This window comes from Portunus trituberculatus, chromosome 43, assembly GCF_017591435.1.
Source record: "Portunus trituberculatus isolate SZX2019 chromosome 43, ASM1759143v1, whole genome shotgun sequence".
Taxonomy (NCBI): domain Eukaryota; kingdom Metazoa; phylum Arthropoda; class Malacostraca; order Decapoda; family Portunidae; genus Portunus; species Portunus trituberculatus.
The window spans coordinates 21036241-21049189 of NC_059297.1; the positions used below are offsets into that span (position 1 = coordinate 21036241).

General features: G+C 41.3%; 1 protein-coding gene across 1 annotated transcript in view; it reads right to left on the bottom strand.

The window, feature by feature from the left end:
• Nucleotides 1-7856: 7856 nt before the first annotated feature.
• The window catches only part of LOC123518342, a 49835-nt gene continuing 44742 nt past the window's right edge, over nucleotides 7857-12949 (bottom strand). Inside the window, exon 5 of the mRNA XM_045279106.1 lies at nucleotides 7857-8739. Within this exon, the coding sequence (XP_045135041.1) occupies nucleotides 8353-8739 (387 nt within the window). The 3' untranslated portion in view covers nucleotides 7857-8352. The remainder of the gene's footprint in view (nucleotides 8740-12949) is intronic.

Consider the following 12949-nt stretch of genomic DNA (forward strand, 5'->3'; position numbering starts at 1 on the left):
TGATCACTTGGGCCTCCCACCCTACTAGTAGTCATTTCGGTCTCCCACCCATGGTCATTCCGGGCTCCTTGTTTACTTATGGAATAATGAAAACACTGTTTAAACAATATCGGTGGAAAGTAACGTTATTCTTTGCTGTAACAGTGTTTATTTTTAGCTGTTGCCAAACGCGTTAACCCTCTCACGCACCACTAAGTTTAATATATATATTTTTTTTTCAATACTAATACTGTTGGCAAATACTGATACTTTTTTTTTTTTTTTTTTTTAACTAACAACGTATTCTGGGTAGTGACAAAGTTACCGATTCATTACTTTATAAAACTTATGGTCCTCTTTTACTCACCATCCATTGACAGCTAAACAGTTCAACAAAACACTAATGAAATGTTTAAAACACAGGTAAAACAATCAAACTAAAGAAGTAAAGTGATTAAGAGGTGAGGAGCTATATCATTAAACAAAACGCTAAAAGATATTTAAACACAGATAAAACAGTCAAACAAAAAGCTAAGTAAACATCAAACTGAAAAAAAAAAAAAGTGGTCGGTCCACTCAGTCTGGAGCAAGCTTTCAGTAATTGGTCAGTTGTAATCTTATGTTGCCCATACTTATTCCATAAATCGAAGGTGCGACCTTGCATAGAACGATATATTCGTCACTAATAGTGACAGGTTCCCGTCCTTTTCTTTATGTAAGAGGAGAAAGCTGGCCAGGGGCAAGAAAAAATAAAACAAGAAAGGCCCACTTAGTTGCCAGTTCCCTTGCAGGTCCGAAAGAGTTAATTAGACAAAAGAAAGGGATAAATGCCTAGAAACCTCCCTATCAAATGAAGTCGTCATAGAAAGTTGGATATACAGAAGCAGACACGGAGTTCCAGAGTTTACTAGAGAAAGGTATAAACAGGGGCGGATCTGGGATTCTAGGCGATCCGGGGCTTTTGCCCCGAGGGTGCAGACGCTGAATTTATTTATTTATTTATTTATTTTTATTTTTTTTTTTTTGCTGCCACGCACACCGAAACTACAGTTTTTTTTTTTTTTTTTGCTTCAAATTACCACCAATTCAAAGCGGATAAAAGACACGGAGAGCAGTAGTAGTAACAGCGTCTAGAGGGAAACACTCCTTCGGGACAGGCAGGCAGGGTTGCCAATTTTGGAACGAACGTTCCACATTTGGTATGTTTGAACTCAAAAGTAAGTTTGGTACGACTTTAAGTAAATTTGGTACGAAATTGTATGTCCGTAAGTTTTTCGAGTCTCATGTTTGAAGTTTTCTTCCTAATCGACTGGCGGTTTCCATTCGAATGAAAACGTCTCGTACAATGTCACGTAACTAACAGGTAGCATATTCGTCAGAATACCACGTAGGTTGCTTTCCCGCGCATGTTGCTTCTTTCGGGTAAACTCCAGTACTGCACATTACATTCAGACTAGGCTACTCTTTTCCTCAGATCCCAGATAAGATCCGGGGGTCTTAGGAAAACATTCGGGGCTCGTGCCCAAGTAGCCCCCACCTAGATCCGCCTATGGGTATGAATGATTGAGAGTACTATAAGTACTATACTATAGGTACAGTACTTGACCAGCCGCGCCTGGATATGTAGGTACGTTCTTAGCTTCTTTGTACAGCAAGGGTATAAGTACATAGAGAGGAATAGCATAATGAATTTGTGATTTAATGTCGCTTTTCACTCCAGAATGGCTTCTTTTCATACTGCTTTCGGCTATCTTGTGTTTCGAGACCAAAGCAACCGTACAGCTATAATTGTTGTAAATGCTCATTGTGTGTGTGTTTCTTTTTTCCTTATACTGGTCTAATGTTATTTCCTTACTTCTGTATATGAATGGAACTGTGAGCATGCATTTTCCACATTTCTATTTACTTTGACAATATAAACAAAATAAAATAAAACATCCACGAACCTATACGTATACACTCGCGCGCAGCCAGGTTGGGGCGGGGGTGGACAGTGGGCTGGAGTGACTGGGTGGAACGCAGGTTAAGCCCATGCAAGGCCGGAAGGGCAAGGGACCGGAGTAACTTGTTTCCCTTGCGATTGGTGGCGAGCTGTTGAGAGCGAAGCGAGCCATATTCAGGTAAGGCAGTGGTTCCTAACCTATGGTATGCGTACCACTAGGCGAAGGCCTTCCAGGTGACTAACTGTCTGCAGTCTCTTTCTCACCGCCGAAATGTTGCATCCCTTTCTATATTTTATCGCTATTTTCATAGTAACTGTTCTACTGATCTTGCTAACTGCATGCCTCCCCTCCTCCTGCGGCCACGCTGCACAAGGGTTTCTTCTTCCTTTCATCCCTATTCTGTCCAACTCTCTAATGCAGGGGTTCTCAACCTTTTATCCGTTAAGAACCCTTTGGGTTATAAGACCATCTACTGGAACCCCCAGTTATTTGACATCGAACAGAATTAAAATTTAGTGACTGACACTAACTCAAAGGTATTCTGCAAAGAATGTATCATTAAATCAGCCATCTAAGTACCCCTGGAAATCTCCTTGTGAACCCCTGGGGGTTCGCGAACCCCAGATTGAGAACCCCTGCTCTAATGCAAGAGTTAACCAGTACGCTCAATCATTCATCCCTTTCACTGGTAAACACTGGAACTCCCTCCCTGCATCTGTATTTCCAAATTCCTACAACTTGTCTTCTTTTAAGAGGGAGGTATCGAGGCATTTGCTCCCCTAATTCTGGCTGACGGTTTTGGCACTTTTTGTACTCTTTGGAGAGCCAGCGCTCAAGTGGGCTTTTTTCTAACTTTCTTTTTTTTGCCCTTGGCTGGCCCTCTTCCCTACGTAAAAAAAAAAAAAAAAAAAGTGGTATATGAGAGTGCTTTCGGGATCATATGCAATTTTTAGTTTAGTTAAATCAATTCATTTCTAAAAAATATGAATTATCATTGGTTTACTCAAGATAATCTGGCATTGATCAGCTGGTGGAGAAGAAACAGATACATTCCTCGCATTAAAATTAATTGTGTTCATTGTTGTTAGTTCATTTGTGTGCTTTAATTTCCAGAAGAAATTGATATTAAAGGGAGGCAGTGGCGTAGTAGATAAGGTGGTGAGCGTGGGATCGGGCAGATGTCCACTCGTAGGTTTAAATCCCACCACTTACAGCCTTAAACACTTTGCCATTTGCCGAGTGTTTTAAAGTTACCTACATATCACCATGATACCCAGGTTCTAGGTGGTTACACCCAAGATGAGCTTGGGTGGTGACATATGGGTACCACTATAAATAAAATTGCCTGCGCCACTAATGGACGGAAGCAGAACAGCGCTTCCTACACACTCTTCAAGTGAGCCTACAGGCGCTATAGGCCTCAACATAAAAAGAAAATAAAGATTGCTGGATTGAAACTTTCTAGAACCAGGCATCTGGCCAAAAACATCTCAAATAACTTTAATTCTTCATCTTTCCCTCCTTTATTTCAGCCTGATGGCACCACTGCCATCTCATCTGTCTCTAAAGCTGAACTCTTCTCTCAAACCTTTGCTAACAACTCCACCTTAGATGATTCTGGGTTTTTCCCTCGCTCGCCTGCTCCCTCTGACTGTTACATGCCTTCAGTTAAGATTCTTCATACTATTCTCATCTATCCACGTATATGGCACAACTTCACGAATTCTTCTATCCACCGACACATATTCAATCGCTGATTCATGTTCCCTTGCAGTCACTGGTCCTTCTGCCAAGGAAATATTCAGATTTTCCCACTCCATTTGATCAAGAAACTCCTCAAGCATTTTACAAATCTTGTTCATCCGTTCTCCCAGTATTCTTACATGTGCATTCATGCCACCAATCACAAGCAACCTCTACTCCCCATGCTCTTTCACAGCTTTCATAAGTAAGTGCTGTTCTCCCTATTAGCTATTTCACCCATGACAGTCATATATATTAACACTAGTACTAGAGCAGCCAGATCAGGGCTGTTACATGCCTTCAGTTAAGATTCTTCATACTATTCTCATCTATGACACATATTCAATCGCTGATTCATGTACCCTTGCAGTCACTGGTCCTTCTGCCAAGGAAATATTCAGATTTTCCACTTCATTTGATCAAGAAAGTTCAGATGATATCGTCCGAAATAGATTTAGCAACACTCAGCGAATTCTACTAATAATCTTGTGTTGGCGGTGGTTCTGATTAATTTTTCTTCTGACTTTGCTTCTGTACTAGTCCATGATCGCTCTTTCCCTCTCCTTCTCCCTATCTCCTTTCCTCCCTCTCTCATCTCTCCTCTCCCACTCCCAGGTCCCTTCTCTCTCCTCCACGCCCCCTTCCCCTCTCCCTCTTCCACGCCCCCTCCACCCCTCCATGGCCCCTTCTCTGCCCAGTATAGAAATGCCCCTCAAACCCTTTTCAATTCCTGTTTTGGTGTTTCGAACAGTCAAGACTTTATTGTCCAATCATCATGTAGTTCCGTTAAAAATCTCTTCTCCCCATCCACATTGAAGACGTCCAGTGCCAATGTTACGTTGGTATCTTTGTTGGTATCTTTTCACTGTGCGGGAGTCAAGTCAAGTCTCAGTGATTGAGTCTCAACAAGCTTCAATCTTACCGGGTATTAGGGTCTTCAGACTCAGATGCGTTTGTTTGCCTTTTTTCTCTGAGATAAAATATCTTTAAACGATACACATGCATACAAATAAGAAAATAGAATAAAAGAAATAAATAGATAAAATAATAGATAAAATAAAAATAAAATAACCAGAAAATAAGTCTTGTGTTGCTCGAGTAGTTTCGGGTTCGTGTAGTCGTATAGTATCCGCCATCAACAACAACAACTTAACAACAAAAATAAAAGAATAAATAAGATAGTAATAAAGAAAAGATATACCACTGTACCTTTACCTGTGAAAATGAGGAAAAGACCCCTTCTTTCCTTCCCATAAAAAAAGAAACACTTGCCATATGTACTAACCCATAGGATCTAAATATCTAAAGCATCTCTATGCCTCTTTCATTTTTGCAAGTGGGAACTTACTTCTCACTTATACCGAAGATTCAAGATATATGTTGATACGGAATTAGGAGATAATGTCATGCATTAATTTCTCTAATGTAAAGAGTTCTTAGAATAGCAAATAAGCATGAGGGAGTAAATCGCAATCAGCAGATTCTTAAGTTAAAAGCAGAATCAGACAAGATAGAAATTGAGAAAAGGGAAGTGAATCTTGTATATGGGAATGTATTATCTAATCTTGTAATGACTGTATACTTTATAGTACAATGTAGACGGGAAAATAAAAGCAACTAGTTGAACTGAATAAAAAAATATATATTTACCCAAACAAATATGAATAAGGTTTTCTAGCTCTGCGGAACATCTCGAATTTCGCCACACACTCGAGTGTTATTACAGCCATACTACATACATGTCCCACAATTTATCTACGTTCATGGTAAGGTCACTGACCTTGAGTTTCGTGTTTGAATCTGGCGCAGTTGTGATGAAAAGCTCTACCCTCGAAGAATCCTTAAATATTTTGACTTCTTATTTCGACTGGTTCCGATAGCTATATTGAAAGTTATTTGGGTTATCAAAAATGTTTTCATGATTATAGTGACAATTCAACAAGAATTTTGCATAGTTAATGGGAGAAATAATCATTAATAATTGTTTAATCATGTCTGAGGTCTCTGACAACGGTTTCATGAGAAATCAGAGCTTCAAAATACGAACCAAGATGCACCAATACGACAATAAATACAACATAAAGAGTGTTATTCGCCTCACAATCTGTTGAGAAAAAAGACTTGTATAATATTGTGGGAGATAGATAAATGATCTATCTGTTTGGATTTTTTTTTTTTCGGAATGACTGTGTGTGTAATTCATATTCACCTCGGTCGCCTGCTGGTCACCCAGCCAGTCTTTCCCATTACGGAGCGAGCTCAGAGCTCAAAGTGTGTGTGTGTGTGTGTGTGTGTGTGTGTGTGTGTGTGTGCACGCGCACGTGCTTAACAATTGCTTCTAACCATATAACTTTGGGATAGTCAAGCAAACAACCATCCCGACTTACACCGACCCTTCCTTCACCTTATTCTAACGTCCTGAACTCAGTCGAACCATTTCTAAAGTCTGCAGTAGCGCTACCTCTGATTCTTGTTAATTCTTCCTTTCATTAATAATGCAGTATTTTTGTTTTTATATTATCACTAAAATCACGAAAATACTCCTAAAAATTCCCGACAACTTTCTCAGAGACACCTTAATGCAGTTCTTGCCGCAGTTCTTATGTTTCTAGGGTAGGTGGTTGTCCCCTGTTTTCGGAGGCTTAGACGATCGTATTATTTGAGTGACTCCTTTTGCAGATGATCATGTCTCTCCTTCCTCCCCCTCCCCCTACTGGTTCCTCTTAAAAGAAGACAAGTTGTAGGAATTCGGAAATACAGATGCAGGGAGGGAGTTCCAGAGTTTACCAGTGAAAGGGATGAATGATTGAGAGTACTGGTTAACTCTTGCATTAGGAAGTTGGACAGAATAGGGATGAGAGGAAGAAGAAAGCCTTGTGCAGCGAGGCCGCAGGAGAAGGGGAGGCATGCAGTTAGCAAGATCAGTAGAACAGTTACCATGAAAATAGCGATAAAATATAGAAAGGGATGCAACATTTCGGCGGTGAGAAAGAGACTGAAGACAGTTAGTCAGAGGAGGGAGTTGATGAGACGAAGAGCTTTCGATTCCACCCTATCAAGCAAAGCTGTGTGACTGGAACCCCCCCAAACATGCGAAGAGTACTCCATACAGGGACGGATAAGGCCCTTATACAGAGTAAGCAGTTGGAGGGGCGAGAAAAACTGTCGGAGACGCCTCAGAACACCTAACTTCATAGAAGCTGTTTTAGCAAGAGATGAGATGTGAAGTTTCCAGTTAAGATTATGAGCAAAGGACAGACCGAGGATATTCATTGTGGAAGAGGGAGACAGTTGAGTGTCATTGAAGAAGAGGGGATAGTTGTCTGGAAGGTTGTGTCGAGTTGATAGATGGAGGAATTGAGTTTTTGAGGCATTGAAAACTACTAGATTTTCTCTGCCCCAATCGGAAATCTTAGAAAGATCGGAAGTCAGGCGTTCCGTGGCGTCCCCGCGTGATCTGTTGACTTCCTGAAGGGTTGGACGTCTCTGAAAGAACGTGGAAAGATGTAGGGTGGTATCATCAGCGTAGGAGTGGATAGGGCAAGAAGTTTGGTTAAGAAGGTCATTAATGAATAATAGAAAGAGAGTGGGTGACAGGACAGAACCCTGAGGAACACCACTATTAATAGGTTTAGGAGAAGAACAGTAGCCGTCTATCACGGCTACAATAGAGCGGTCGGAAAGGAAACTTGAGATATAGTTGCAGAGAGAAGGATAGAAGCCTTAGGAGGGCAGTTTTGAAATCAAAGATATGACCTTGGAAAGATCGTTTAAGATACGTGACAAGCTATTCCTCAGTTCTCTTATCCTTACTGCTAAATTTATTGCATAAAAACTGTCTCACATGCATCCCAAATACTGCTACTGAATATCCATTTGATGTAAAAAGAATATATTACATCATGAGATTTGCTCCGAAGTCATTTGTATGGAGTGTGTGTTCAAAGTTTCAGTTTATTTACAACTTATAGGGTTGCGGACACCAAGCTGTAGATGATGATGCCATGACATGATGACTGCATGACTAACACTGCCAAACTTACATATGCTCTTAGATTTATGTCTATAATAGTTTTGACGGTGCTACAAAATACATTATCTTTTTAATTTCATCTTTTTATGCAGGCACAGGGAATGAAGAGATGTTTCTTGAAAGCAGGGCCGTGTGTTTAGGGCAAGTCTAAAATATTGTTATATTACTTGTTTTATTCCATTAACATAATTATCAATTACTTGATAAAACTAAGTCGCATCTTATTTACTTAAATTCTAGGAATAATTATTTGTCTTTCACGAAAAGCGAATATGAAATGGGTTACTATGCCTTGTTTGGTGTATTAGGACCAACGAAAAAAATATTGTTTCAGTGTTGTTACTCATTTCTTTAAACCTCCTTCTTTTGAGATCGTCATAGTTAGAAGGAAATAAAGAAGCAGACACGGAGTTCCAGAGTTTACTGGAGAAAGGGATGAATGATTGAGATTCCAATAGACTTTTGTAGAGTTATAGAAACTAATGATGATGCGTTAAGTACCAGATATAACAACATCATACGAAATTCAAAGCAATTCGAATGAAAAGAAGTAGAAAAAAAAAGTTAAAACCAGCGTCTAATATTTGTTGTCCATCATGTAAGTGCAACCAATGCACCATATGAAGCCACACTGATAGTCTGACTGGAAATGGGTTATTTGTGCTTATGAATACGATAAACAGTGTATATGAAATAATACGTAGATTCTGCTGTTTTATCTTGCATACATGACTTTTTTTTTAGCAAATATTTAACATATCTTCCATTACACAATCTATGGTAAGTTGAAGGAACAGGTGAGCAACCAGGATCCACAGTGCTGCCATGAGCGAATGGTACATATTGAATGTCGAGGTTCAGCCTGTACCCCTTTGATTGTTCAAAGAAGGCCTGTCGTTTGCCGGCCTTCTGAGCAACAATCAAAACAGCACGGACGTTCATTTTTCTGTTTGTCTTCCATTGCTGCTCTTCGTGCAGGGACGCAGGGTCAGATAGCCTTGTCGTTATGGAGTACATTCTTGTGTATTTGTTGATCCAAGCCTGCAAAACACATGGTTGTTGAATGTACACAAAATAAACAACTGAAGTATGAATAACATTAGACAGCACTGCAGGCAGTGCCAACAATGACATTAATAAATACTTTGTGAAAACCGAACACTCATCGCACGCTCTTGTCCTGTCCCCATTCGTTTCCTCCCCTTTTCTCTCCTCTCTTCCTTTCTTGTCCTCTTTTTTTATCTATTTTATTTACTTATTTTCTAATGACAGTTTGATAGAGAATATACGGTACAGAAAAGTAAATAATGTTAAGCTTCATATCTCGTTCTGAATAATGAGATATCATTTTAGAAGATATATGATTGTATAATAGGTACTTAAATAAAAAAAAAAAAAAATAGAACGATAATCTTCCGAATTAAATATTCAGGTAAGCCTTGCAACATAACTTATATTACCTTCCCACACGAAAGAATGGAATAAATCTACCAGTCATAACTTTTCGTGTTCTGCTGAGACAGATGAACGAATTGATGTGAATCATAAAATATGACGCCCATGGCGACAATAATCCAAGTCAAAGAATTAGCCATTTACGAAATCAGTAATGAATGATAATGTTCCTGCATATTTTCAGGAGAGCAAAACTGTACTGATCCTTTTAGGAATTGAGATCCTGACAATTCAGCACTGATCACATTAGATAATCTTGCAGTTAACGAATTACTGAGGTGCTAAAATGAAGCTGACAGAAACGTTAGCACATGTAGTGAGGCACACACGAATATGAACACTGAAAGTTCTGCCGGCGTTACCAGCGAGGACCAATCTAAACTATAACATCTTTGAAAACACCGGGATCAAGTTGCACACTCCGAGATGCGAGCGTATGTGGAGAGGGAAGGAGAGGCGAGGGGCCACAACCTCTCCCGAAGACCTACGCACACATTCCTAAGTGACATCCAACAACTGACTGGCTGGAGTGGGATGCCAGCGGTCGCTAGCTGTGTTGCATCTGCCACCTTTCCACCTACCCACCCACTCCAAGGTTCTACTGGTGACGAGGTTTTCATCTACACTTCCAGCTTTCCATGGTGAGTGTGAGGTTTTAAGCAGACACCTTCAAGCAGTGTGGTTCATCTGACAAGTGGTAAAGGTAATTTCTACCCTATCACTGCCTTACTGCCCTTACGTTGGGGTGCACGCTGTGCCCACACGGGAACACCATACTGTTACACCATACCACGTTATACCTGGCTACACACCACTACACACCCACACCAAAAGAAAGTAGTGAGTAATATAACAACAAACAGCGCTACACAAACCCCACTATGTCATCCCGACGTTACACTGCACTAGGCCAGATTTTTGCATCGCCCGCCCTCAAACCAATAGGACTGAGCTCCAGCACTACGTACATTATCACACTCCATACATCACACACCTACATCACACACACACACACACACACACACACACACACACACACCACAGTTTTATCTCAGATAAGTTAACAAGCCAATTGCATTTAATTTACAAGCATGTTGTGCTCTCTGTTCAGCATCTACCATCAGTCCTCCTTAGCACCATCATGCTATTCTACCATTGCGGTTCAAACGTTCACTATTTTCTTTAATAAGAATAATAAAAACGATCCATCCTGCGACTCTCCGAAACACACATATAACGGCCACGCTATCAATAATCACACAACTAGACCAAGACGTAATATATTCTCTTTACCACTCATCTAGTGTATCCGCAAAACCTGGAACTTACTACGGTACGTATAATATAACGGAGGAATGAAATGCAGATATGCAAATCAGACCTTTACCTCCCCCACTCCCTTCCACCCTCCCCCCCTTCTCTCTCTCTCTCTCTCTCTCTCTCTCTCTCTCTCTCTCTCTCTCTCTCTCTACTTCTTGTTTCAACGTACACATCCACTCACACAGACTTGCATGATGAAAGCCATTACATGCACCACCAGACTGCCCCAGTACCACCGAGTCACCCTAGAGAGATGTGGCTGCACAACGTCTGAAGGTGAGTAGGCATCCGCTGCTTAGGGCCTGAGATCTTTGGAGGCAGGCGGCGGCATGGCGCACTTCCTCCTTGCTCGTGGTGCGCTTCACTCCAACCATCAGACGCCTCCTCGCTCTTCCACCTTGAAGGGAATGAAACAAGAGTGATGTAACTGCAGCGAGGGTGGTATGATGAACATCTGTGTTAGAGGTGATGTGTGAGGCGGGCAGACGCACCCGACATGCTCGCGCGTCCCACAATTAGCACGGCTATGATTTACCTGAGTGAATCCTTCCTTGATACTATAATTACGCAGCCTGTTATTATGCACGTTTACCCCCGCCCCTGGCCACCTGTACCCTGAAAACCAACTCTGACGTAGGTGAGAGGCGAGTTCTTTCTCCACCACATAACCAAGAGGCTTGAGAAGAAGGAAAACTATTCGGAAGTGCAAGTTGCGAACGGGCGACCTCTACCGGCAGGCTGGCGAGGATAGAAACAAAAGGCGAGCGAGCGGCCGGGCGGTCAGTGAAAAGAGAGATGCTAATGAGTGGAGGCCCCGGGCACACAAGCAACACATGCACCGCCCTCAACACCTCCACTAACCACCAACCCAGCCCTCACTGCCCGGCTCCACGCCACCACCCCGACCGCAGGGCAGCGACCAGGAGGCGACGGTGAGGTGGTGAGACTGTGGTTCAAGCAGCAGTGAAAATATCAGTGGTATCAACACCAGCAACAGCAGCATTAGCAGTAGATGTAGAAACAGCAGCAGTGAAAATATCAAAGGTATCAACACCAGCAACAGCAGCATTAGTAGATGTAGAAACAGCAGCAGCAACAATAACAATAATGGTAGTAGTATCAGCAGTAGTAGCAGCAACAGTAGTAGTAGTAGTAGTAGTAGTAGTAGTAGTAGTAGTAGTAGTAGTAGTAGTAGTAGTAGTAGTAGTAGTAGTAGTAGTAGTAGTAGCAGCAGCAGCAGAAGCAACAACAACAACAACAGGAGGAGGAGGAGGAGGAGGAGGAGGAGGAGGAGGAGGAGGAGGAGGAGGAGGAGGAGGAGGAGGAGAACGAGGAAGAGGGAAGAAGGACAATGAGGAGGGTGAGGAGGAGGAAAAAAAACCCCAGCAAGAAAGGTTATATAGTAGCAGCAACAGCAGCATTAGTAGTAGTAGTAGTAGTAGTAGTAGTAGTAGTAGTAGTAATAGCAGCAACAGCTGCAGGAATAAAAGCAGCGATGGTAAGAGCACAACAACATACAGAAGGGGTAGTGGCAATATTGTTGGTGATGTCATCATCGTTATTGTTATGTAAGAGTATGTATCTGATTATCATTATCATTGTTGTTATTTTTTTGTGATGATGTCGCCGTTGTTATTGTTTCTACTGGTGCTTTTTTTTCAGAATGTTCATGGAGGAGCGTGTTGTAAGTCCCTCCCATGCACAAGCCACTGAGTCCATAGTTGATTCCTGATCAGGCAACCACCTTGTATTTGCGCCGCTCTCTGACTCGCGGTGTATGAGCGTATAGTCCTGGTCAGAAGTCGAGCATCTTTAAAGTCTCTGATCTCATAGGACCTTACAAAGAGACTGTCAGGGTATCAAAGGACTTGATATTGAGGAGAACGCAGGACACAGGATACTTGACTTCCACCACGACTATACTTATTATGAATGTGTCCTTGATAAGGAATACTTTCCCGTTGATATAAAGGACTACATTGCTAAATCCTTCTCAGTCTTATCTCTTACGTCTAATAGGCTATAATACTGTGTAAATTACTTGGAAATTTTTAGCGAGTTTTCATAGTTATAAGGTCTAACAAGAATTAAATGTTATGAAATGGAAAATCACCCATGAGAGAATGATTAATCAATTACCTCTGACCTCTTTGAAAATACTTTTAATGAGAGAGCATGGCGTTTTAGAATGTAGAACGTAGCCTCTCAGGTCATCTTTCCAATTGGGAGTACTCAGGAGTAAATTTTGTCAGAGGAATTTGGAGGCTAAAATGAAATTAGTCAATTTCTTCTACGATACTTTTTGTTTTCTATATTCAGTAAAAGTGTGCAGTTGCATATCTTTCACTAAAGGATATATTCAAAATATGTAGCAAAAATTGGGACAGAGAGAGAGAGAGAGAGAGAGAGAGAGAGAGAGAGAGAGAGAGAGAGAGAGAGAGAGAGAGAGAGAGGAGGGAAGGTAGGCGGGGAGGTA